General features: G+C 30.0%; 5 protein-coding genes across 23 annotated transcripts; 2 read left to right on the top strand and 3 right to left on the bottom strand.

Annotated features, from left to right (window-relative positions):
- The first annotated feature begins 169 nt into the window (after nt 1-169).
- On the top strand, nt 170-5210 carry Tsc1 (tuberous sclerosis 1 protein hamartin). Of its 2 annotated transcripts, none has more exons than XM_035882168.2 (15): nt 170-548; nt 847-1083; nt 1158-1423; nt 1509-1739; nt 1812-2005; nt 2072-2184; nt 2249-2487; nt 2552-2896; nt 3017-3205; nt 3293-3587; nt 3675-3895; nt 3978-4103; nt 4192-4428; nt 4513-4609; nt 4699-5210. In XM_035882168.2, exons 2-15 carry the CDS (start codon nt 975-977, stop codon nt 5208-5210), a joined length of 3174 nt encoding a protein of 1057 aa, XP_035738061.2. In that variant the 5' UTR covers nt 170-548; nt 847-974. The 2 variants fall into 2 exon arrangements, with proteins under 2 accessions (XP_035738061.2, XP_035738062.2); XM_035882169.2 differs by having other exon boundaries at nt 170-411.
- Nucleotides 5211-5304: 94 nt separating this feature from the next.
- On the bottom strand, nt 5305-8993 carry Sugb (Sugar baby transporter). 2 transcript variants are annotated; one of them, XM_035882172.2, is made up of 9 exons: nt 8507-8993; nt 8083-8441; nt 7860-8000; nt 7513-7786; nt 7229-7422; nt 6804-7123; nt 6552-6727; nt 6303-6465; nt 5305-6223 (listed from the first exon to the last, which is right to left on the bottom strand). In XM_035882172.2, exons 1-9 carry the CDS (start codon nt 8568-8570, stop codon nt 6214-6216), a joined length of 1701 nt encoding a protein of 566 aa, XP_035738065.1. In that variant the 5' UTR covers nt 8571-8993; the 3' UTR covers nt 5305-6213. The 2 variants fall into 2 exon arrangements, with proteins under 2 accessions (XP_035738065.1, XP_035738064.1); XM_035882171.2 differs by having other exon boundaries at nt 6307-6465; nt 8507-8989.
- Nucleotides 8994-10423: 1430 nt separating this feature from the next.
- On the bottom strand, nt 10424-13394 carry msl-3 (male-specific lethal 3). 8 transcript variants are annotated; one of them, XM_085655578.1, is made up of 11 exons: nt 13171-13363; nt 12892-13012; nt 12765-12833; nt 12584-12693; nt 12260-12443; nt 12076-12202; nt 11633-11846; nt 11288-11500; nt 10982-11178; nt 10766-10850; nt 10424-10681 (listed from the first exon to the last, which is right to left on the bottom strand). In XM_085655578.1, exons 1-11 carry the CDS (start codon nt 13317-13319, stop codon nt 10594-10596), a joined length of 1557 nt encoding a protein of 518 aa, XP_085511704.1. In that variant the 5' UTR covers nt 13320-13363; the 3' UTR covers nt 10424-10593. The 8 variants fall into 8 exon arrangements, 7 of the variants coding, with proteins under 7 accessions (XP_085511704.1, XP_085511703.1, XP_035738274.1 ...); XM_085655577.1 differs by having other exon boundaries at nt 10432-10681; nt 11042-11178; nt 11633-11937; nt 12017-12202; XM_035882381.2 differs by having other exon boundaries at nt 10443-10681; nt 11633-11937; nt 12017-12202; nt 13279-13394.
- An 87-nt stretch (nt 13395-13481) lies between these two features.
- Nucleotides 13482-20251, top strand: LOC118448744 (CKLF-like MARVEL transmembrane domain-containing protein 4). 10 transcript variants are annotated; one of them, XM_035882388.2, is made up of 6 exons: nt 15055-16014; nt 18359-18515; nt 18591-18764; nt 19276-19374; nt 19470-19613; nt 20116-20251. In XM_035882388.2, the coding sequence occupies exons 2-5, from the start codon at nt 18381-18383 to the stop codon at nt 19602-19604; spliced, it is 543 nt and encodes a 180-aa protein (XP_035738281.1). In that variant the 5' UTR covers nt 15055-16014; nt 18359-18380; the 3' UTR covers nt 19605-19613; nt 20116-20251. The 10 variants fall into 10 exon arrangements, with proteins under 10 accessions (XP_085511712.1, XP_035738284.1, XP_035738283.1 ...); XM_085655586.1 differs by lacking the exons at nt 15055-16014; nt 20116-20251 and adding an exon at nt 13482-13619 and having other exon boundaries at nt 19470-19972; XM_035882391.2 differs by lacking the exons at nt 15055-16014; nt 20116-20251 and adding an exon at nt 13508-13642 and having other exon boundaries at nt 19470-19972.
- On the bottom strand, nt 20114-25681 carry LOC118448741 (uncharacterized). Its single transcript, XM_035882383.2, is given in 5 exon segments — nt 20114-21820; nt 21916-22450; nt 22660-22853; nt 25495-25641; nt 25643-25681. Coding segments are annotated over 5 exon segments (1227 nt in total). The 5' UTR covers nt 25667-25681; the 3' UTR covers nt 20114-21493.
- Nucleotides 25682-25887: the final 206 nt, after the last annotated feature.

Below are 25887 nucleotides of genomic sequence, written 5' to 3' on the forward strand. Positions count from 1 at the left end.
GTTCATGAAAGTGAATCCATTAGTACTAACATTACGTATAGACTGCTGTTCATTGGATGTATATTATCTATGAGAGTTTAAAAGTACGTAATATTACATTGTATATATCTATTACAAATCTTTACTAATTATATGTTTACCCATAATGCTTTAGACTAGAGAACAGAATGTAGTTTTAAAAAATTAACACTGTCGAGATGACGGAATCGTTGTTAATGTGATTCATAGTCAATTTAAAGGAGAATTTTAAAGCGCGATTGTCTAAATACGAGGCATAGATGCAATCGTAAGCGATTGCAGCGCTAGTTTTCCTAGAGACGACAAGGATCTATACTACTTTGTAACATATTTGCCTTTGCTGGTCGCCATAGAACTTGCTATAAATTACACGAAATATTTGATGTAATTTGGGTGAGCTCTTTCATTAATTTAACATCTATAAGTTTAACCTTTTTATTAGTATCTCGCGTGATGTTTAATTAGAAGTACAAGGATTTTATTATACGGAGGTTATTATTAGTTATGCCTCTGACTGATCTTCTCTCCGGGTAAATTTATATGAGAAAATCAACAATTTTCTTACATATTTTAGAAAAACTATGCATTGACAGTTTGGCAATGATATACTACAAATATAAATGAACAATTTTCCAATTGTATATATGCGTCTTATTTCATTTGCATACGTATTTTCATACCAATATATCTTTATTTAGAATTGACAAATTGTCATTTCATTAAATCTAAAAAACTTACTTTATATATTTAAAAAGAAAATGATATTATTTTTTATATTTATCATTATCTTGTCTATAAATATATCAATTTTTTTGTTACTTTTTTTAGCTCATGATGTTCAGTTTGCATGGCAGATAACAGATGGCTGGAAGCAAGATCATATTAACAATTATCTTTAATGCCTACTCCAAGGATTAATTTTTTATCAGCTTATCAAAGAACCTGTTACTGTCAAGATGAGTGTCAATATAGCAAGTATTGCTGATCTTTTTAATTTACTAGAATCTAATAAACTTGGAGAAGTAGAAGAAATAAAGCAAGTATTCCATGAACACTTCTTGTGTAGTAAGTAAATTATGTCTTCTATAATGTATCTATATTGTACTTTCATTTTCTATGATAACATTCAATTACTATAGCAAAAGATAGCTGGCTTGTCAATGGTTTATTGGACTATTATCTTTCAACAAATTCTTTACGGACTGTTGAGGTACTGGCAGGTGTACGTGAACCACATGATAAGCATTTGTTAGATAGATTGGGAGAAGTTATTTCAAAGACTGGAAATAATGAGCAAAAAATTAAAGGACTTACTTTACTTGGTCATATTGCTCGTAAACAACCCACCTGGTTATATAAACTTGCAAACCATACTTTGTTCAGAGATTTATTAAAATTGCTAAAGGTATTATATATTTTATTTATTAATGACAATAATTAATGACAATTTTAAAACTATGAAATAAAATCATGAAAAATTTCTTTTTAAGGTGGAAACAGATACATTATCACTTATGAGTGAGCTTCTTTTATTGGTCATGTTGCTACCAATGTTACCTGCTGCATTAGGACCATATTTACAAGAAATTTTTGAAGTATTTGGCCATCTAGCTTCTTATTACTATCAACAATCATCAACACTTTCTCATCCTATACATGTGACATCAAATACGGTACTTAGCAATATTGACAAGAATTATCTGTATCTATTACATTTACAGGTAAGTATTATTTATTCATCAAAATTGTATAATATAATAAATGCCATCAAAACACAAAGTAATATATTGTAGGTGGGATTATACAGTTTATTTCACAGGCTATATGCTATGTATCCCTGCAATTTCATCTCATATCTTAAACAACAGTATATTCAACGTGATCAATTGGCTACTTTTTCTCATACTATAAGACCAATGTTGGATTCTGTGCGTATGCATCCCTTCCTTGTTACAGCATCCAAAGATACAGAAATTTCAGCCACTAGGTATGAATCTAGTAATAATTTATTAATTAATGTACCGTTTCGAAAATATTTTATTATATATTATAGATGGAAAAAAATGGAACATCATGATATTATAGCAGAGTGTGACCGTTTTACATTAGACAAATGTAGAGAGGAAATATTTGGAGCCACTAATTCCCGATTTACACCACCTTTAGGTTAGTATTACTTATATAATATTATCCATAGATGAAAGGTTATTTAAATTTTGAGTATTTATAGATCATTCTTCCAATTTTGTACCACTAAATATCAGTGGTGGACTGACAACTACTGAGATAAGTAATGGAGATGAGGAAACATTTTGGTCTCCTAGTATGACAGTTCCACCACAGAGTCCATCATTCCAAAGTACATCTCATGAAGTTCGTTCAACTCCCTCAACACCTAATACTAACAGAAGTGGTACCTCTCCTCCAGAAGCTGCTGTAGAAGCTACACCAGAAACGACACCAGTAAAGGTACGTTAATGTTATAAATATATATATCCAGATAATTTCAAAATTACGATTTCATATAATGTAGGATGTTCGTAAGTTATCGACAAGGCCAGCACCTGTAGGATCTGCAGCAGTTCGAGCACTTAGTATTCTGAGCAATGGCGCAGTAACGCAAACATCGCGGCCATCCACGCCTGTTCCTCTAAATCCTTCTATATTATCTATTGCTAGCTCTGGGATGAATTCTGGAGATACTGGAGTTAATGTACAAGGATTTCTTTCACAAAAAATCAGTAAATTAATTGCTGATAGGCAAACGGCTGTTCAACAACCACAGAAATTAATAACTAATACCGAGGATGATAATAATGTTGTGGAAACTGACATAAGTCAAAATTGCAAGAACGATTCATGGCAAGAAGATCAAGAGGTTTTATTAAATAAAATAAATATTTGATTATATACATTTCACAAAATGCACTACACTATATTGTATATCAAAACTAAGGATGAACTTTATACATTACTGATATATGTGTGTAAACTACAGGTTTTGGAAATTGTAAGCTTTCAAAATAGTAGCAGTCTTGACATTCAGAAATATAGGGAACAAAAACCGGAATTTCAAGATGATAAATTACGTGGTACTATAGCAGATTTATCTCAAAAAGTTCATCAACTTCGATTTTATTCTCAGTATCAATATCCAGTACAACATACAAATAAGAATATAAATAAGGTAAGTTATAGAGTTCTTATTTTTATATTATAAATAACTTTTAATTAGAAATGTTTTATAAAGATATTAAAATCATATTTGATATAGTTACGAAGAACTAGATCATGTTCAGATATGAAAATGCTAAAAAGGATGGATAATAATGAAAGAAAAGAAACAACAAATTACATGAAAAAACTCGAGGAAATTGGAACTCAAACAAATAGCGTATACCGATACGAATGCTTGTTATTAGGAATTTTAGATCAAAAAGAACAAATGTCTGAACAAAAAACTATTCAACATAATTCTGAATCAAGAGTATCACCAACCAGTATGCTTGATCGTTACGTTGATATTTGTGCGCGTGCAAATAGTTTCTCTAGTGACAATAACAAAGCACGTAGGTATTGTATATATGATATATTATATATGCGCGAGATAATTTTTTAGTATAAAAATATTTTCTATTTTTTTTTTAACATGCTAGGTAGAAATTCTACGAAACTAAAGATTACTGAAGAAAGTACAGAAGATGAAACAGGAGATGAGGAAAATTTAAATACAGATCATGTAAATCAATTGTTGCAGCTAATGCAAATGCAGTTACAATTTGAGCGGCAGCGTAGAGAAGTACATGCTGAACGTAATAGAAGACTTCTTGGTAAATTAAGAGATTCGCGAGCATTAGAAGAGCACAACAATGCTTTGGTAAGTCTTAAAATTTAATGTTATTAAAATTTTATGAATTTTAATTATCATTGGATATATTATTTAATTTGCAATTATATAGACTGATCGGCTTAGAATGTTAGAAAGAGAGGTAGAATGTTTAAAAATTGAATTAGATAAAAGTAAAAGGGATAACCGGGACGCTGATGAACGATACAAAGATGTGTTACATCATTGGCAAACGAAGGTTTGTTATATGTAAAATTTTATATTTTGCTAAAAACTATTATCGATTTAAAATAATGTAATAATATTGTCAACGATCTGATACAAAGTGTGTAGAAGAGCAACGACAAAATCAAATTTTGAAAGTTCGAAATGAATCACTCGAATTAGAACTAAAAGAGGAACAACAAAAAATAGTTGAATGTGAACAAGAAACACGTTCTGCGGAGGCTGCATTGTTCGATGCGGGACATCAACTTAAAGAAGCATTGAAGGCAGCTAATCGTGCAAAGGAGTTAGAACATACTCTCGATACTGTACAAAAGAAACTCCTTCTTTTAGGAGAAGTAAGTTGAACGTAGATTTAATGAGAGTACAATGTTCTACGAAAAAATTTTTTTCTTTTCTTTAATTTTTTTTTTTTTTTATAGGCACAATCGAAATTGCAAGAAAATGTAGGAGGACGATCGCCTACGATCAATCAAGAAGCGGCACAGATACAACAAGCATATGCAGAAGAAATGATTAGTAAATATCGATTTTATTTAATGAAATTGATAATAATAATATTCTCTATTTGATATGATATATGATATAGCTAAATTTTTTTACTTTAGATCTACGACGCCAATTAGAATCCCGTACTTCGCTTGTAGAAGTTTTAAGAGTACGTTTAGCTGAATTAGAAAATAAAGAAAATCGTAAGGAAGCGCAACTCGTTGAACTTCAACGTTCTCTGCTAGAAACGAAGGATCAACATGAAACAGAATTAAATGCAGTTGAATCCAAATATAAGGCACAATTGGAAATTAATCTTCTATTAGAAGGTCGTATACTCGAACTCCATGGTACACTCGAGAGTATAACTTGTGGAGCAAGTACTAGTGCTGGAAATCTTCCTTCTTCTGCATCTCCTAAAGAACGTACTCCTCCTTTATCAGTCAGCCTAGCTTCGTCAAGCGAGGGTAGTCTTGCCTTTATTCACTCCAGCACTGGGATAATGAACGATTGCTGTGATTCTGCAGGTGAAATTCCGAATCTACAAGCGATTGTTGAACCTATCCCAAGTAATCAAGTTGCTTCACCATCCCGTTCAAATCAACAACGACAATTTCCAAAGCAAGATTAACATTGTATTGAAATCATTCTCTATTAAACAGGCCTTTGTTTCACATCATTGCAAATTATGTCTGGTGCTGTGCTAATCATAAATCAGAAGAAGGTTATTTGTAGCTTTTTATTACTAGATTAGTTGTAATTTACAAAATCTTGTTATTACGCGATTGCCATTTACAAATGAAGAGACATGTTACTTAATCGAGTTATTAATAATGGTCAACCTTTACTGTTCACAAACGAAGCAAGAATAAAAGGTTCAAATATTTTATGAAAACTTCATAACATTACTTTTAACTTACGATCCTCTCATTATTTGTAGAAGAATTATCTTTTCGCAACATCGATGAATAGAGATACATACATTTATAAAAACGAGAAATGGTTCGCTAATTATTTATTAAACATAAGTATCAAAAAATGCATTAAACATATTTAAAACAATATCTAATTTTGTTCAACAATCAAAACTTTTTTTTAACTTTATTGTTTAATTTTGCATCCATTTTTGTCTATTAGTAATTATTAAAACTTTGTTTTACTAAGTTATATTATTACTTCAAAGCTATTGAAAGTAAGAATATAAAAAACAAATTAGGTAAATTATTCCAATTATCGTAACATGACCTTTTTTATTATATAATAACATTTACACACATCTTAAAACATATATTGTAATTAATTGTACTATAATGTTGATACTTATAGATTTTTCAGTAATGTAAGTATATCTCATTGCAAAATCAAATAAAAACAGTGAATTGTATATTTATTAACATCACGGATGTTAATACATACTTTTAATATGTTTAAGTACATATGTCAAAACCAATCAAGATCAACTTGACACGAAGCCTTATATTCTGTCAAATTAATTATCTTTTTTGTTCTCTTTTATAATTACAATAGAAAAATAAGTATGATTAGATTGTATTTTTATTAATCTTTGCTTCTATTAATACGTTTGTAATTCTTGACTTATAGTCATTAAAATTGCATCATCTGGATTGGCATAACTAGCCAAATCTGGAACAATTTTAAAAGTAAAACATTTACAATATAATATATATATATATAGTTAAGATATATTATAAAATATCCTTACTCACGATTATGACCTTGTGTAGAATATATTTTGCGTAATATTAATTGCATGACCCAGAAAATACTTAGCCATATAAGAGCACCAATTGAAAAAATTCTAAATGCTTCAACACCTCCATATACATCCATTATCCATCCACATAATAAAGTACCACTTGACACACCTATAATTAAAATTTACACTGTAAACTCTTCATTTTCTATATTATATTCAACTTAAATAATATAATGAAATTTTAATTATACTAACCAATTCCTTCAAAAATAGAACCTATTAAGCCTTGTATAGTAGCTTGAGTACCTGGAGGAGTTACTTTGTCACCATAAGATACCATTGTTGGCCAACAGAGACCATATGATGGACCATGCAATATTTCCAATGGTAAAAATAGCCATGGATTTGATATTAAACTATATGCCATAAACCTTAAAGAAATTTCTTATTATTACTTAAAAAATATGAACAAATATTTTTGTTTTTAGTTAACTTTTTGGAGCTTACCTTATTGAATAAATGAGTAATACAAGACTCATAATATTTATATGACCAAATTTTTTCAAAATACTTCCTGACAAGAAATTAAAAGGCATTTCTGCTAAGAAACATTCTGTGCCAACCAACAAACCTTGCAGAGTTTTAATCCATTTTGTTTGTGTGAATGTAGCTAAATTTTCTGTATGCCAAAGCAAGAAGTTCCATATTACTCCTGTACACATTCCAGCACCTATGCACCACCATCCAAATATCCATATGTTAGGCTCTTTAGTGACGGTTAACAACTCCCTCAGCATTGATGGTTCTTCAGAACATTCAGGATTTTTCTGTAATGATACTGCTTGCTCCCATTACCTGCCAATTTTTGATTCTTTTGATAAATAAGCAGAGTTGTGCTTTTGTAATATGAACCCATGTAATTTAAAACACACCTTTCTCAATCTGGCTGACATTATAATGTCAAGAATCATAAAGACCAACATCATAAAAAATATACATGTATAATCCTTTTGAAATTGTCCTTCACTAAAAATATCTACCAAGTATCCTGCACTTATACCAAAAATTCCAAATCCTATGCTTCCCCACATCTTTTGTTTACCATAATCTTTTTTCCTCTCATTTCCTAAAGTATATAATATTAATGTACTGTTACATCATAACATTAATATAAATTTTGTAAAAAAAAGCTATATATAATAGTAATAATACAAACCAAGTAAATTGAAACAAATAGAATCTGCTATGCTAACCACAACAGCCATGCAAATCCAGCTCACTATAGTCGTCCATAAAAAAAAATTAAATTGAAATGTAAAATCTGTTGGAGATATATCATAGTTATCAGATTCATGTAATAATTCATTTAAAACTGGATGTTGACAAGAGGCAATACATGAAGTTTTTAATAATTTCTTGCAAGCAGGTCGATGTGTATTTCCATACGAAAAAGTTACATTAGAAACTCTTAAGTTTGTACAGTTTTTCTCCTAAATAAATAAAATTTATCAAAATAATTTACTATGAACTTTCTTAAAAATAATTATATAAAAATTGACTTACAGGTAAATCTTTATACATATTAATTGTTGCAACAAAATCGAATGTTTCATTTGGAGAAATATTCGAATTATTCTTAGCACAGTATAACGGATTCCATAGACACAGTTCTTCATAAGCTCTTTGAGAAGCTTTACAAAATAGCTAAAAACAAAATATTGTATATATCTTTTTCAAAAGAAGAACTTTATAGAATCTTTACACAGCTTATTTTTAATAGCAGTACCTGACATGTAGGATTATCTGTAGTTTCTTCAGTTGTTATTACACCTTGCATTGCTTCATCAGAAAATCCTTTCTTTGAACATACTTTTAAAAATAAGTCTCCATCACAAGTAAGAGTAATATTTGCACTTGTTCTAAATTGAGGTATGAAATGGATTGAGAAAAGACTTATAGTAAGTAATACTTGAAATATTAAGAAAAAAGTTTTAGGAAGATTAAATTTATCAGCTAATCCTCCAAACAGTGGTTTTGCAATCAAACCAGATATGGGTAATACTGTAAATATTGTACCGACCAAAGTTCCAGAGAAACCTAATTGCTTAGCAATTGTTGGTAAAAATGGTAATACTGGTCCAGTAGCTAAAATGGAAAAAATATTTCATTAAAATTAGAATTATCTTGTTCTTAAATTATGTGGGACTTACCAGCATTAAATAGAAAATAATGTGCTTTAATAAAAAAAAGATTTTTGTCTATGTTATCAAACATAATGTAAAAGGCAATTACTACAATCCAAACTTTATAAATTATTTATGTACACTGAAATATTATCTAATTTATAAATAAAACATCACTTTAGATACAATACATAGTCAATTAACGTAAAAATGTAAAAGATTATTAGTAAATTTGCAATGATAATTAAAAAGATATAAAACTTAATATCAATGAAGAATATTAATAACTTCTTATATAAAATATATATTCAAGATTTTTTTCACAAATACAAACGTTCTATTCGATTCTAATAATTATTTTTTCTCATTACACACATAGTACAAATACTACAAATGAAAAAACTTCGTTGAATCAGCTTTTAATATGAGAATATCTTATCAAAGTGCGTTAAATGTATATCAGGGTTGTATTACATTATATCAAATTTACATTTTTTGGTCGTTATTGAAATTATAAAGATAAATAACCAATATATCTGAAGATTGATGTTTTTAATATATGTAATTACTTATTATAATTATAAAATAAGAAAAAACGTACAGTTTTATCTACTAAAATTTATTTTAAAATATTTCGAGAGAATAATTGAATGAGAAATAATAATTGCGACTACACGAAAGAACTGATAGCAACAGTTTCTCAGTTAAATATTAGGCCATTAATATTGAATTATAAAAGAATGGTAATAAAAGATGCAAGAACCTCTGAGAGAACAATTTCATATAAAAAAGTAATCTCGACTAACGAACCAATTATTCATAGGTGCGCTAGTGTCGTTAATACTCATATTTTTACAATCCTTTTTAATGACACTTAATTACCGTGGTTGCATAATAGCCAATTAAATTAAAATTCTTGTGATGCAAATTAATGAACTATTAATTATGAAAATGATATATTTTTGTTTGAAGTATATCATTTAATAAAAGTTAAGTTATAACTGCATTAGTAAAAGCTTTAACTCTTCATCGATTCGAAAAGCTTTAATTTGTCAACGATTCGAAAGATATGAATATATACAGTAAAACCTGGTTTTGTGCGGTCCTTTTTTATGCGATTGGTTTTGTGCGTCACAAAAACTAATCACTGACTTTATGGTACCAAAAAACAAATCAATTGAAATCCTATTTTCAAGCGACGAAAGCGATTTTGAACCAATTCATCACAAGATGCACGTTTTGGATTACGACGAGTAGCACCAAACTATTTAATGTATAATTTGAAAACTTCTCCATGTATATGTACAATGAAGAATTAAATATTTTTACAATTTCTTCAGGTCTAATTTAATTATTTAATTTAATTGAAAGCATTCTCTCATCTATTTCATAAATCATTGATGTATTTTCTAAGTCCGACTTTTTTATGTGGTCCCTATCCACCGCATAAAAAAAATTTTAGATAGTATACCGTACAAAGTTGTTTATTATATGTAAGAATTTATAAAATTTCTGAATATTTTTTTGTACGATTTCTTTTATGCGATCCCTATCCACCGCCCAAAAACAGTTTTTACTGTATTCATGTTTTGTTGAATTATTTATGGAACAGTATAACTGAAAAGTTTTTAATTATAATTATTTGTAGATGTGAGGAATTCCATTTTCAAGAATTATCATTATCATTATATGAAGAATTATATCAAAATTATTTTTCAAAAATAAATATATTTATTTTTCCTTGAAAAATAATTTTGGTAAAAGTTTTATGAATAATGTAGAGACAAAATATGGGATTTAGACTGGCTCACTTATCATGAGCAGCTGTTATATAATTATTTATCTTCTTATATTTCAGTAATAGTAAAAACATGGTACATATAATTTCAATAAAAATTCACTTACAACTTTAATTGTTTAATTACTCACTTTTTCATATAATATTTCTATCATCTAATACCATAACAAAAATATTATATCACAAAAATTATTTATTTGGAATTGATACGTTTTGATATTATATATACAAATATACAGATATATAATATCTTATAAGATTATATTATATTAATGTCAATGCATACTAAAAAATATATATATCGAGCTTATTTATATCATGAACTGCTTCCTTGTATCATCGATTGATTATCTATTTGCATGTAGAATTGTTCTCCGAACCACTCTCTATGCATCTCCAAGTAACTGTAAGTAAATATATATTATAGATATATCTTTTTTGTTTAATATTATTATTCGCCTTATTCATTTTAATATTTCATAAATTACCTGAGGAACATATCTAAATATTTCATTAGAAGTTTTAATTTTTTATTTGGAATATCAGCAGATTGCAGCAAATCGGGTAGTATTACTAAAATAAAAAAAATAAATAAATAAAAAAAATAAAAAGAAAACAAGAAAATAAAAAAGAAAATTAATTTAATTGATAAAAATACTTCAATTTTTGTGAGAAATGATTTTTTTATAAATAGATGAACACACCAAATAGTCGTGTAAGATGAATAGCGCCATAATATGTAGAAGGATTTGGAGTATTATTACCACAAATCGAAGTATCTGGTATTAATCTCCATTTATTCGATTGTTGTAGTAAAGCATTAATTTGTGCAGAGGTAATAATAGGCATTCTCAACGTTACACCACGTGGACTAGAACATCTGGAGCTTGTACTTGCTATGCTATTAAAAAACATTTGTAACCAATGAAAATATATATATATATATATATATATATATATATATATATATATATATATATTCGCATGAATATACTAATGAGAAGAAATACCTTGATAAATTTCCTGGATCCGTTTTAAGATCGTCAAAAGATCGTAATTGTCTATTTTCGTCGATAGAACCTACTCTATATGATCTTAATCTTCGTTTAGAATTTATTGTATTTTTGGAAGTAGACTCCATGTCTTGTTCATGTTCTTGAAATGGTGGCAAATGAGCATATTCGGTATCTTCAAATTCTTCTTTGATTGAAATCTCTGCATTTCTTAGAACAATATCAAATATATACATCAGATTTTTTTAAATAATTGAAATCATAATTAATATCTTTTTGTTTAATATAATATAATATGTTTAATATAATTAATATAATTTGTGACAATTTTATCCTACTTACTCAATTGATTCCTCTTTTATCATTTGTGCCTGTTCTGCATATAAAAAGGAGGATTTCAAGGTACAATATTGTTCCCTTTCTTGTCTATATAGTAAAAGATCATGTAATGTGAAGTCAAAATATATACGTAATCCATCTGCTATTTCTCTGCATATATTTACTTCATTTATTGTTTTTTCTATGGAATTATTTGCTTTATTTCTTTGTGGCTTGTCTGGAATATTTGTTAATTGAGTTGTAGTAAAATGCTGAACCCATGATTCCAGAATGTTTGAAACAGTTGGTTGTGCAGGTAATACAGCCAACTAAAAGATGTTCAGAGATTTTAAAAATGATAAATATATTTGAAATATGTATGTGAGAATACATGAATGGAGGTATCACCTTGTTTTTACTAGTAATTAAATCATGATCTAAATCCAAAATTCTTTTTAGGGTAGTACCTATATCAAGATCAACTCCTGGTTTAACACTTGCACCAGACTGACTTCCTCCACCACTGCCTTCATCATCGCTACTTTCACCAACATAGTCTGAACTACTCTCACTATCTTCTTCTGTAATAACTTCCTGTAATAAAACATATTTATCAGTTTAACAATATTGTTATCAAAAATAACAGAATACCTCTGTGTCATAATCAGCCTGTTGCCCAGAACTACCATCTTCAGAAGATCCAGTAGTAGCCGAAGTAGCTCTACTGCCACCACTTCGTGCTCTCCGTCTTGGTTCTTGATTTTCTGATTCGTTTAGACGATCTGATAATTTGTGACTTCTTTTCTTACGTTCTCGGCGATATAAGTAGGCTCCCCTTATTCAGATAGATGAATTTTTGAATAAATTTTGAAGAGTGTGAAAAAGTTACAACTACATTTCAGATCTACATAAATAATATTTATGATAAATATTAAGAAATTAAAAATGTTGATTTCTAATGTAGTAGATATATACAGTTGAAGTTGAGCTTTTTGTGCAAGGTCTCTCTGAAGTTGACGATTTTCTTCCGTGTCTTTTAGAACATATTCTTCTGTTACACATCGATCCCATGAAGAATTCCATCCCTATATAAAACACACACTTAACGTACAACAAAATACAAATAATGTTGTAATGAACATTTTAAATTTCTCACTTGAAAATGTATCAAATATTCGACTGCTTTTCTTCCACGTTGATCTTTATTAATTATAACGTCTAAGACCTACAAATAGTTATATACAAATTATATATTTAAAATGTTCTGATAAGGATTTTCCTACCTTAGAATCATACAACACTTTAGCTTTCGTGGGATCAGGCTCATAACAGAGCACTTTTTCACCATCACAAAATTTAAATTTTGGTCCACGCGTCGAAACCATACTGTTATACTCGTTTGGTCTAATCAAAAATATCGTTTAAGAAATTGATAGAGCGTTAGTTTGTTCAACCATAACCTATTAACTTATTCGAGAAATAAATCAATACGCATTTTTTTCAATTACAAATATAAATAATTCCTAAAAATAGAATTCCTACGAATAATTATAATAACTAACTTTTCAACAAGTGACAAAACGCAAATGCATATTCGTATCTTCTGACACAGCAAAATGATTGTTAACAGAGAATTAAAAACTTTCACTAATGCACAGTTATAATCTAACCTTGAATGAAATTTAAACCAAAATATAATATATTTAGACATATATATCGTGCAATGACATTTACAGAATATACATTATGGTTGTTCACCACCTTTCGTTCGTAGCGTATATGACTTCAGCGACATGTATGGACAAAATATGAACTACAAATGCGATATTATGTGCCTATTACATTGGTATATAAACTTATATAGGTTATATCCTTCAATGCGTAACATAACAATCAAGTTAGTGTCTTTTAGAAATTTTTACGTGTAATAAAAATAATAGTGCATCTGACAAAAGCAAAACAAAACCATATGCCAGATTATATTTCTCTGAAGATAAATTAATTGAAAAATGTTCGTTAATTATACGAACTTTCGTAAGTGTTCATAAACTTATATAAATAGTTAAACCGTATTTAAACTGTCGTTAATTAGATATTACTTGCGATAAAATACATAATAAATAAAATATAATATATAAAAGTTAAAAAGTCTCGTGTACATCATATATTATTTAAATAATTATAAAATAGTTACAAGTATTAATTATTTAAATATATCCGTATAGAAAGAAAAAATTATGACATTTATTAGTCGGAATCTAAAAGAAAACTATTTTAATAACTATCAAGGGCAGTCAAGCGTGCGTTTGTTTTGACATTAGATGTAGATAGATTAAAATTATTTTATAGTTAATGATTGTTACGAACTATGAAATTTTTAACCGAATATATTATTGTTTAAATAGAGATTTCGTTTTCGTTGATTTTAGGAGAACGCAACGACTCCGAAGTCTATGTTTACATGTATGGATATATTAAAGTTGTTTCATATTTTTCACATGTTACAGGTATTACAAAGTATGTAAGTTTAAACTAATATATTATTATTTAAGTATTAGTTTATTGTACTTCGTATGAATTATACATTGTTTTAATAATTATAAAATTATTAAAAGTATTACTTGTTTAATTCGAAAAGTTTGGAAAGAAAGAGTTTCGATGTTTACTAGTCAGAACGCAACAGAAGACTGGATCGATAAATATCAAAGTCAGTCGAATGTTCGTTTTTGTTGATATTAAATGTAGTCAAAGATCCAGTGATCACAATTTAATTATGTTTAAATATTAAATTGAAATTATTTTATGTTTAACGTGTGTTATGAGCTATGTATTGTTTAAACGAATATATTATTGTTTAGATTTAGTTTATTGTACTCCGTGTACATTATACATTATTTAAATTATTATGAAATTATTTCAGAATTATATATTATTCCTAAGACCCTTTATTAGCATGAAAGATTGAACTTGTATTTGCTTATTTTTAACATAGTATTTTCAGTCGAAGGCTCATTAAAATGCATGAATAAGTTATCATATGAACATGGCAAATGGATCAATTTTGAATGAATCTGAAAATCTGAGCATCGATTTATCCAAACAAACAAGGAAGCAATCTTCTATTTCACGGTAACAAAACACATTCTAGTGTTTATGTGAAAGTCAGTAGTTTGTTAGGAGCTTCTTCTCTTTTGCCACAAAGTTCAAGGGGCGCTACTATACGAAACTTTTTTCACAAAAAATGTCAAAAACACCGTTTATGTCAACATCGAATCCAAGCATATTTTTTGAACGTTTTTGATCAACAATATCTTATCTTATAGACGAAGGTTTAAGCGAGGATATGGCTCTTACAAGTTTTTTTTTAAAAAGCTTTATTTTTATGCATAAACTATCATCGAAAAAAACATTTCTTTACATGATTTTTTCAAAGAAAATAAAGTTTTTTCCAAAGTTCGAAAAAGCCATGTCCTCGATTAAACTTTCATCTTTAAAATGAGATCTTGTTCATCAAAATTGGTAAAGAATTACATATATATTCATTGTTGGCGTAAACTATTATAATACCAGTGGTGAAGAGTAGTCTTAAGCGAAGAAAATAAAAACATAATATGTGATTAGTTCTTGTAAAAAGTCGAGTTTCTTTTTGAGTCGTCATAATTCAGTGCTTACCGACGGAGTACATAAGAGAATAAGAAAGTTAGAAAGAGGGAGAGAAGATGTGTGAACGCGAATTGGTTAGACGCAAAAGGAGGACAAAGAGTGGGGGAAATATATCCTGGTACTCTTTACGTGCGCGTAAACTCGTTAGTCGCGTCGTCGCATAGTAGTGGTGTATACCTATATACGACGTGAGGCCACATTAGAGAGAAAGAGAACGGCAAAAGAAAAGACGACGGGACTCAAAAACCTAACGCGACCAGAAACTTGCTTTTGTTCGCCGTGTGTAACGTATGCGTGTTATATGACAAGATAGCTGATGTCACAAAAAGAGAGAAGGATAGAGAAAGAGAGAGAGAGAGAGAGAGAGAGAGAGAAAGAAAGAGAGAAAACGAAGGTGAATATAAGATGTTTAATCTAATCGCATTGAAAATATAAAAAATTGTTACTATCGATGAAACCCATTATTGGGTGGGATACTTTCGAAGTATTATTTACAATAGATTTGTCGTCAATAAATTTGCACCGGGCAAACAGGTAGTTGTTGGGAGAGTAGAACACCGTTTCTGAACCTGTAACTTTCATCGTAATTTACGACTTAGAAAGAAAATCTGTGTCATCGCTATTATCATCATCATAATCATCATTATTGTTATTATCGACATTGAGAAAAGAAAAAGAAAGGAAGTGTACACGATTAACGAAGACGAAGAGGACGAAGGAGCGATTTTTGAATCGCGTCGCAGGTAAGAATTTGTTATTCGAACGTGCAGATCTATTTCAACCGCCGTTGTATGGTCGCAAGCGGTGGGTAGGTTCACATACAAATGTATTTTCGTCTCTTGATTTTTCGTTTAGTCGTAACCTTTTTCTTGATCTATTACGCGCGACATAACTTTCCAATATTCACTAGTGTACTAAATTTCCAATATTCGTTCTTGGTGGTATGCGCTTGAGTATTGTATTTTATTTTCTTTTCTTTCTTTTTCGTTTTTTTTTTCTTTTCTTTTCATTAGTTAGAAACGTATACTGTTTCTTTTGTATTACATACGATATACGATAGTGGCCATTCTTATTGAATGTTTCACTACGTCATCCATTGAAATAACCTTTTGATTTTATTATACAATTCGATACGATCCTTATCGATGTAATGTCGTTTATTCTTTATTATCATAATTATATTCGTTCCAAAATTATGTGTGGTGTTAAAAAAGTCTTGCGTGACACATTTAGATAACACGCTCGGTTTGATCATCGATTTTTTTTTTTAAATATGCGTGCATGTATTTACTTACATTTACATGCGAACAAAAGTATTACGATTTTTTACAATAATATTTTATGAGACTTAAATAGAGTCACAGTTTTAATCGATAAATTTAAGGATCATCAAGATATTTTCAGCATATTTTCAAAGTTCCTTTTTATTACTCTTAATATTACAATTACATACGTTACAAAACGAGTGTTCACGATTGGACGACGTTTGATTGATCGAAGATCATTAAGCACATTCAAACGTTATATTTGATACACATAGTGTCATCGTTAATGCGCATGTCCTCATAATATATATATATATATATATGTTCGTGCGTGCGCTACATAAAAGAGCTACGTGTTACGGCAATCTTCCAATAATATAATGCACAGATCGTACTCGTCATTTCTTATTTTTAACTTATATAACTTCATAACATAATATTAAATTTTATTATTTTATATTTTTTTTACTGGATATAAACATTATAAATTGAAAGCATAATATTAATAAGAAAAAAAAAAGAAAAAAATTCGATGCAACTTTTATTTTCGACTCGTAATAATGTAAATATCAATTAGAGATTCTTATTGGTCGAAATTGGCGCGCAATATATTGGTCGTATGATTGGTTAGAAAACGAAAAGAAAAATGGCCGACTTTCAAGCGTTCTATCCATTTTCTTGTTTCCTTTACTCTCTCTCTTTCTCTCTCTCTCTCTCTCTCTCTCCTTCTCTTTCTCTCTCTCCTTCTCTCTTATTCTTTCTTTCTTAAGCAACATTTAATTAGTGATTACTCAACTATATCTCATTAGCCGCGCTCCATTGTTGATCCTTTTCCCTTATCTCATCGACGCAAACGCGTTTACGCCTTTTACGCCCGTACGATAGCACGTAATCGATCTGGGCGGTGTTTTCTCATATTCATCTCGTGTCCTTTCGTCGTCGATCGCCGTCAGAACCATCCTATCGATGTATGTATGTACATACTTACGTCGAACGAAAGGACGAGGCGAGATGTATCGATTCTTAAAAAAGCTTTTTCTTTCTAATCTTTAATTCACTTTACCTATCGACCGACGAATCCGCCTCACGTCGCGCCTTTTCTCAAACGTTTATTTTAGCGAGACATCGAACGACTAAAAAACGACGGTCCTCTTTTATTTCTTTATTATTTATCTTCTTTGTTAATAAATTAATATGGTGTCTTATTCTGTATATAAATATAGACAGTGGAAATCGTGTAACGTGATTAATTGAACAGATTATAATAAGAATTTTATTATAGGTATATGTATATATATATTTTTTTTTATTTTTTGTTTATGTAAATTTATTTTTATATTTTTTATAGTTTATTTATACTTTTTCTTTGAATATTTAAATTGATTAGATTTTGAAATATGCAGAGGGGATTCCTACGTGATGATCACTCCCAATATATATATATATATATATATATATATATATATATATATATATATTCCACTCCATATACAAATATATACATGTGTGTGTGCGTGTATATCTGTTGCGTTCCATGTAGCACTTGAGACTTATTAGTGACGGAGCGCATTACTTCGTATTGTAGTAAATAGTTTTTTAATGTCGGTGGTGCTACGTAATTAGGATAATCACGTTGAACAATTTGTACGATTTTATTTCATCAATAACACAAATTGTGAACATTGCATCATTGAAATCATTAAAATATCAATTTTTTCGTTTTTGACAATATGTAATATTATTGAGTCCCTCGCTTATTTTTATCCACTTCCTCTACATATTACTGTTCGATCCTTAATTCTTTTTTTTTTTCTTTTTTAAGATATTAAAAATAAACAGAAAGAATGGATCAAGGATTTCCGGGTCAACATACGACAACAACCACCGTCACTACTTCGACGACCACCATTCAACCTAATGTACGATTTGATCCATCTTATGTGAGAACATTACCGGGTATTCTCAAAATTATTCAAGTGGTAAATATAATACGCCTACGTATGCACAGAACGAGCGAAATTTTTCCGCCCATTTAACCGTTTCCTCTTTTTCAGATATTAAATCTCTTGGGATTCATATGCATCACTGTGTCGATTTATAGCAGCCACAGTAGAGGAGGATGGTTCAATACCGTGGCTATGGGTGGCTTTTGGTTCACCGGTGTTCTTCTTGTTCTTTATTTATTCCATATTGTTGAGAAGTTTTCCAGAATTCCATGGTTAAAAATCGTAAGCTTTGTATTTCATTAATTCTTCTTGAAATGAAATTTTTAGTGAAATTACTTGTAACTTCGTAAAAAAAAAGAGGGAAAAGAAGAAGAAAGAAAGTTATTTTTTCGTTATCATTATTTCATTACAACGTCTCATATCAAAACATTTAGGTTATCGTTTTACGTTTTTACTAAACGTTTTTACGGTTTTACTAAAATAATATTTCGTATGAAACGTTCCATTACCAATCATATTTATCTTCCTTTCTCTTTTTCTCTTTCTCTCTTTCCTTAAAGTGATCTTTCAAGTGAATACATGTTGGAAAGTTTAGACAGAGTATTTATAGACGTATAATTATGAGAAAATAAAGGAAAGAATATTGTTTTTATATAACTTAAATAAACAAAAATATATTATGCTATTTTACTTTTGATAATTAAGAGATCGATGATCTCTTTCTTCTTATATAGATAAAATTGAAATAACCTTTTTTTAATTTTATTTTCTTCACATCAATCTCTGTTCACAGGAATTCATATTCTGTTCGATTTGGACGGCGTTCTATCTTCTGGCTGCTTCCTTAGCAGCTGATTACGGCCGGATTTCTGAATCTTTCGCCGTTGCAGCGGTGGGGAAATTTATATATATATATATATAAAGCATTCAAAAAATCAACAGATTATTTTTACGTTACTCATCTTCTTTTTTCTTTCTTATTTACAGTTCTTCGGTTTTTGTGCCATGGTAGCGTATGGTTATGACGCTTGGTTGAAGTTCACTGCAGCGAAAAGCGGAGCTTTGGCTCAGGGTCAACATATGCCAAAACAAGTTTCAACCGTTACCAGTCCCGCATATTAATTTTTATAGGTATACATTAATATATCTGTAATAGTTGATGATGTCGAATGAAGAATATGAAGTCAGTTCAATATGAATCTCCTTGAACGATCTATATTGGATTCGTGAATGATCATCATTGAAGCAAATGTTTTTTTTTTAATTTTACACGATATTAGTATTAGGCTATAATAAGTTATTATTATATCGATCATTTATTTATCTCATTCGAATCTCCTTAGTCGTATCTGATAAGAATGATGTGGACGACGCGTTGTTCGATGTTGTATAGTTGAAACGAGTATACAAACACAAAGCTCTTTATTTCTCCGCTTCTCTTTGTTGTAAGATGTCTGAACATAAAGCTTTTAATTCCTTGAAAGTTTTCAAGAATAGCATATAATATTTAAATATCTATTTAAAAAAAAGATTAACTATTAATTTTACAAATGGAATGAATTTAGTATTCTTATCATATACCCAAGACTAACTTTTATCTGTCTTATTAATATATCTTTTTTTCTACCTTCAGATTCCGCGCACGTAAAAAGAATAATTATTATTAAATGCGGCGACACCTCTGAACTTGCCGATGACCAAACTTTTTTTTAAAGAAATTCGCGTTTTTTCATAAACGTTTGAACGTGGGGAACACAAGTAATTAAGTTTAGCGATAATATCGACCATCGATTGTTAATGTTTAGATGATATTTAATATTGTTTATTTAAATCAGTAGAGTTGATCGTTGTTCATTGTTTATTAAAGCAATACCTATAAAATCGAACATTTACGTATATCATACAAACGAACACATATCCTTGTTTTTTATACTCATCGTATACTTAAACTTTTTCAAATATGTCCTCTGCATTATAGGCAATGTCTAATATATATGTATGTATGTATGCATTTATATATATATTATGATAGTTTCGCCGCATATCGTAAAATGTTACGCTTATGAGGTCAACCAGAATTAAATGTTGCTTTACGATATGCCTTATCATATCAGCATTTTGATGGGCCATCGTTTGGACTTGTCAAGAAAATATTTTAAATACGCTTAGCATTTTTATGAAAAAGGCGATGCCTTATAGTAAATATTTACGTAAAATATGTGAATCATATATAAAAAAACGTTGACCAAATAATCCATATATATATATATATATATATATATATATATATATATATATAAATAATTGTTATGAATAAATTATTTAATCGTTTCACGTTACTCATATCGTGATTCATACGATCACGTTAAAATTGTGCGCATAAAATGCATTGTAAATTAAATTTTTATTAATTTTTATTCGATCGACTCGATACAGGTACATCATATGTATAAATATATATATATATACGTCGTAGATATATTAAACTAAATAACTAATTTATTAATCTTCAGCGACGTGAATGCGTGTATGCCGGCGGAGCGGAGTGTAGAAGGGGGGGAGATATAAATAGACGAAAATAAAATCAAACAGATAAAAACACTTCTTTAAATCTAAAGGAGTAAATACGCATCCTTTCACGTTTTTTTTCTCTACCACAATTCGTTCTCCCTTCCTTTTCACGGATTTAATATGCTTGGTTAGCAAGAGAGGCTTTTATAAAAGTACACACATATATATATATATGTATGTGTGTATATATATGTATGTATATATGTATGTATGTATGTATGTATGTATGTATATAATATATATTTAAAAATACGTCGTGTTATTTCTAGAGTTATAACGTTGGATTTTTAAAGAAAAGTCGAGAGTATAGTCTTAGGAAAATCGATCAAGTAGTTAGAGTCTTTCTATTTTCATAAGCGTTTGATTGAATGATACTAATTTCTATCTCTCTCGAATAGTCTTTCGTGGGAAGACTTAAGCATGTATAAGAATCTGGATCATCAGTTCCCATACGTAGGTCGAGGACGACGTGCCTGCTTCTTACCCATATTAGAAAGATCAATGGTTTTGCCATCAGGTAGCACTAATTTGTTTTCTTGATAATCAACAAAGCCGTTTTCCTCTTCTTCCTCCTTTTGTTCCTCGTCACACTTAATTCCAGTCTCGTAGGTGTATTCCCGTCTAACGCCATCCGGGTCGACGTATCCATATTTACCACGAGTTATGCAATCGGTGCCAATGATCTCTTCCTTGTAAGAACCATCGTCGTTCTCGAAGCCCCAAGTGATTGAACCGTCGGCATTATCGTTACGATATCGTCTTATTATCTGTGCCATCATGAAAATACAAAGAGAATGTAAAGAAAATTTAATGATCTAGAGTCAATGTATAGTTACCTGTTGAATCATTAACGAGTTCTCACCTGTGCTACTGGCTTCTTTCCACGGGAATCATAAATCTGTGTAGGTTTAGATGGTTTAGGTGGTCTTCTTATTTGATCCTTAAACGGTGACTCCTCAACGATTGGTTGTTTTCTTGGTTTCGTTGGTTTTGGTGTTGTTCGATATTGGAAAACAGGAGCTTGCGGTGATGCACCTCTACCAGTTGGCACTGGAGATGCCGATTGATAAAGACGTCCTGGGCCAGACGATTGTGATATTGCCGATGGACCACTTGGTCTCTGTGAATCGCTCGGACCTGTATTACCGGCTGGTCTTGAAATATTTTCATCGCTAATTTCTTCCTCATCCTCGTCTGGTTCAAAGCTATGATCATCTTGACGTTCTTGATCACGGGATATCTCATGTGAACGCTCTTCCTCTTCGCTATCCTCTTTCACAGGTTTTACCTGCTGAGGATAATTCTGTATTGATGCGACCGTTGATAGGCCTGGTCTATTGAGTCTTGCAGCTGTGAAGGAACCTGTTGTTTGACCATCATCCGTTCCTCCTCTAGATCTGACGATAAAAAGGAATTAGAATTAATAATGATTTCATCCTTTACTATTTTTTCTTTATTCAGAGATATTAGTATAACTTACGAATGTATATGAGGTTGTTAACAAAAAATGATAAATAAATAAATATCGATAACTGTACATTTTTTTATATCGATTTTATATATATAATATTCTGTTTCAGATTAATTTAATTAGCATATATAGTACCTGAACGTAATTGGACGACGTATTCGTTGATTTGCTAAAACTGATTGCGAAGGTGCACTCGGTCGAGCTATCGGTAACCTCTGATATCGTGCAGATCGTATAGCTGTTGGTGGAAATTGTCCTCTTTGTGGGTTACCACCAGTTCCTCCATCTGTAATCTGTGTTGAAGCGAGTCCAACGACGCACGCCAACAACTAGATGAGAATTAAAAAAACAAATATACATACGATTTGTATTAGCTTTTCTTTCTATTTTTTTCTATTTCTCTCTCTCTCGCTCTCTTTCTCTCTTTTTTCTTTTCCAGAAAATATTTCCAGCCTCGAGCAACTAGAATTCATTTCAGGTTAATCTAGTTTGCAGGTATGCGATAGCTATAGTTTAGCACTGCACGCAGCATCAAAAGAAAAAAATATTCTAGATATATCATATTTTCAACACAACGTTTATTTATTTTTATATTTCTCATACGGCTTTTTTTATGCGTTTACTTTCTTTTTCCATTGTGTTTTTCTTTTTCTTTTCTTTTTTTTTCCTTTCACAGTCTTCAACGAGTTTTCTACGCTAGTTGTTTTATACGGGAAGTTGTAGGTACGAGTGATCGACTTAAATGTCAGTCGATTAAATGGTAATGTCTATAACTGCGTATAAAAGAGAATGCGTCGCCATACACGCATGTGTTACATGACATCGTCTGGCCCACCAGTCGAATCACTTTCTCTTTTCTTCATGGTACTGCTCATTTCATATATTCGTTAAACTTTCCCATCGTAATTGCGATACTTGATATATGCTTACTCTTATCTCATCGATTATGTTCTTTGCAAGAAAAAAAATAAAAAAGAAATTATATATTTAGTCCAGCGTTTATCAATTCTTTTGCCATGCACATTTGTTTGTAGTGATACTGCGCCCCAATACATTTATTTGTAATGGTATCATAGTTCAAATATTTATAATATAACATTTTTAATAATCTGATAGACTGGAGTTATTGTATATTACTTTAGAAAATATAGATATTTATCAATCACTATCCTCGTTTTGATCTAAGCTACCGATCTATTAAAAATTTTAACGCGACCCTTAATAAGTTGAGAAATGTTGATATTATATATCTATATGTGCCTTATATAATTTAAATATTGAAAAATTCGTTCTTATTGAGTATAACAGTTTCTTTAATCGATTAGAATGTTTTATATCATAATTGATACTTTCGAATTATTAAATTAACATAATCAATTAAATTCGTTTAAAATTACAAGATAAAGAGCCATCCCTGAATCATGTTACTTATTATACAAGTAACTTTCTTCGAATATCAATTACATTTCGAAATTTAACTTTCATAGTTCAATTAAAAAAAAAAAGACAAAAAAATGATATACATCGTTTCTTCTTAAAAAAGATACATTCAGATTTCGAATGTAAGTGGATCAAACTGAGAAAGTGTGCATTGTGATTTAGTAAAACCGATAAATAGAATTCGACGAGGGAAGCATGGAAAATTAAGTAGAGAAAGGTTGAGTTTCGCGAAAAGAGATAATCGGCTCTTTGAATTTGAGTCACGTAGTATTACATCAAAATGGTGAGAGGGACATAAAATCGAAGAGTGTGTTAACAGTATATAATAAGAAACATATAATCTTTTTTCTTTTTTTTTTCTTTTTCTTTTACATTTTATGTACCGATTTCCGGATATACAGTATACTCCAACTATTCCTGTGGTATAGTAATGGTATTAATAAAAAATTTGTTCACAACTTTCTTAACGGACGCTTTCACTCCGGCATTCATACATTTTCGTCCACTGGCCGAAAGCGTTCGACTTTGTATGCATCTTACTGGCCGATCTCGTTTTGATTTTTTTATTCCTGCCAGTTACTTTTTCTTTTTCACTTTCATGTATACTAACGTTTATAGAATATAGTAAGTAAATATATTTATATCTGTAAGTAAATATATTTTTCTAGAAATCAATGCTTTACCCTTAGTCGATTTTTATATCACCAATCATACGCAGGTAATTTGATCTATCGTTACGTAATATGATAATACAAAATGGCGGGACTATAAAAGACCTCATGATATTTGAATAAATCTAATTATTTTTAGAAAATAATTCTCTTTTCTCATTGCTATATATATTAAATATTGATTTTTTCCTCTTTGCATACATATTTATCTACGTATATGAAATTAATTTATAAATTTTGTTACAGAGAATCACAAAAACCCCAACACACACAAATTCGCGACTTTTTAAATTACATTTCTTGTTTTAGAATTTAAAACAGACAGGAACGTATGGTATACAAAAAAATTGGATAAAATAATATAACGCTGAGATTATTGAAAATTCTATGAATAATATTTAAATTTGTTTAGTGTAAGGTGTTAGGATCAAAGAATCGAAGAGGGCTCCACTTGTTCATTTCTATGTTCGATCGTCTTTTGTCTATAGAATCAATGCATAAGATTTGAAATTTGAAAAGAAAAAATTAACGAACGTGTCTTTTGTAAAATGTTGGACGATGGGAACATTTCCACAGTGTAATTAACATCTTCAGACTAACACAATCTAATCCACTCGAATGTATGTATATGATTTCCAAAAGTGTTCACGTCATTGTGATTAATTTCCTTCGAATTGGACGTTGAATACCTTCTCAAATGTACACCGATCTAAATGATATAAACGCAAATGGATAGGATAAAAAATTAAAGATGGCGAACATTGAAGGGACACAAAAATCGCGTTATAATAAGGGCACCGTTTTAATTGAGTTAGTTAAACGGTTATAAATAAAATATAACGATATTACAGGTACTCACGATCACCGCGACGCGCATGGTCGTGTCTTGTTTCGCAATGGTGGACACACTGGGTGTGGTGCCGGTGCGTTTATGCTTGACACTACCGCGAACGACTCCCCGTCTCCGCGTTCTTATACTTATATCCCCCTTTAAATTCCTACGGTACGGCTAACGTAGGCCAACTTTCCATCAGGTAGCAGAAATTGTTTCGCTCGTTCTCGTGACATGAACTGTACAAATAATTATAGCATTGAACACTATAGAAAACTTTGCTATAGATCATTGTCCATTTCCATCCTTTCCATCCTCTTTTCACAATGATCGATGAATCGGATTATTTTGTATGTTTGATTAAATCGAAAATGAATTTTGTAATTTTTTTTGTTTTGATTTAGCCCCCTGTAAAGTTTA

The sequence above is a fragment of the Vespa mandarinia genome, chromosome 3, assembly GCF_050613455.1.
Source record: "Vespa mandarinia isolate Hongniang chromosome 3, ASM5061345v1, whole genome shotgun sequence".
Taxonomy (NCBI): Eukaryota; Metazoa; Arthropoda; class Insecta; order Hymenoptera; family Vespidae; genus Vespa; species Vespa mandarinia.

What these genes read in the sequence shown, in the direction of transcription:
- msl-3 (XM_035882380.2), bottom strand. Translation starts at nt 13,319, where the DNA reads ATGTCTAAATATATTATATTTTGGTTTAAATTTCATTCAAGGTTAGAT. An exon ending in GTTTTGTCACTTGTTGAAAA is followed by an intron (nt 13,013 to 13,170) that starts GTTAGTTATTAT and finishes ATTTTTGATTAG; the next exon opens with ACCAAACGAGTATAACAGTA. An exon ending in AAGTGTTGTATGATTCTAAG is followed by an intron (nt 12,834 to 12,891) that starts GTAGGAAAATCC and finishes AACTATTTGTAG; the next exon opens with GTCTTAGACGTTATAATTAA.
- Sugb (XM_035882171.2), bottom strand. Translation starts at nt 8,570, where the DNA reads ATGTTTGATAACATAGACAAAAATCTTTTTTTTATTAAAGCACATTAT. An exon ending in TTATTTTCTATTTAATGCTG is followed by an intron (nt 8,442 to 8,506) that starts GTAAGTCCCACA and finishes TTTCCATTTTAG; the next exon opens with CTACTGGACCAGTATTACCA. An exon ending in TTCTATTTTTGAAGGAATTG is followed by an intron (nt 6,466 to 6,551) that starts GTTAGTATAATT and finishes TTTTAATTATAG; the next exon opens with GTGTGTCAAGTGGTACTTTA.
- LOC118448744 (XM_085655586.1), top strand. Translation starts at nt 18,381, where the DNA reads ATGGATCAAGGATTTCCGGGTCAACATACGACAACAACCACCGTCACT. An exon ending in GAATTCCATGGTTAAAAATC is followed by an intron (nt 18,765 to 19,275) that starts GTAAGCTTTGTA and finishes CTCTGTTCACAG; the next exon opens with GAATTCATATTCTGTTCGAT. An exon ending in AATCTTTCGCCGTTGCAGCG is followed by an intron (nt 19,375 to 19,469) that starts GTGGGGAAATTT and finishes TCTTATTTACAG; the next exon opens with TTCTTCGGTTTTTGTGCCAT.
- Tsc1 (XM_035882168.2), top strand. Translation starts at nt 975, where the DNA reads ATGAGTGTCAATATAGCAAGTATTGCTGATCTTTTTAATTTACTAGAA. An exon ending in TACATCATTGGCAAACGAAG is followed by an intron (nt 4,104 to 4,191) that starts GTTTGTTATATG and finishes TCTGATACAAAG; the next exon opens with TGTGTAGAAGAGCAACGACA. An exon ending in ATATGCAGAAGAAATGATTA is followed by an intron (nt 4,610 to 4,698) that starts GTAAATATCGAT and finishes TTTTTACTTTAG; the next exon opens with ATCTACGACGCCAATTAGAA.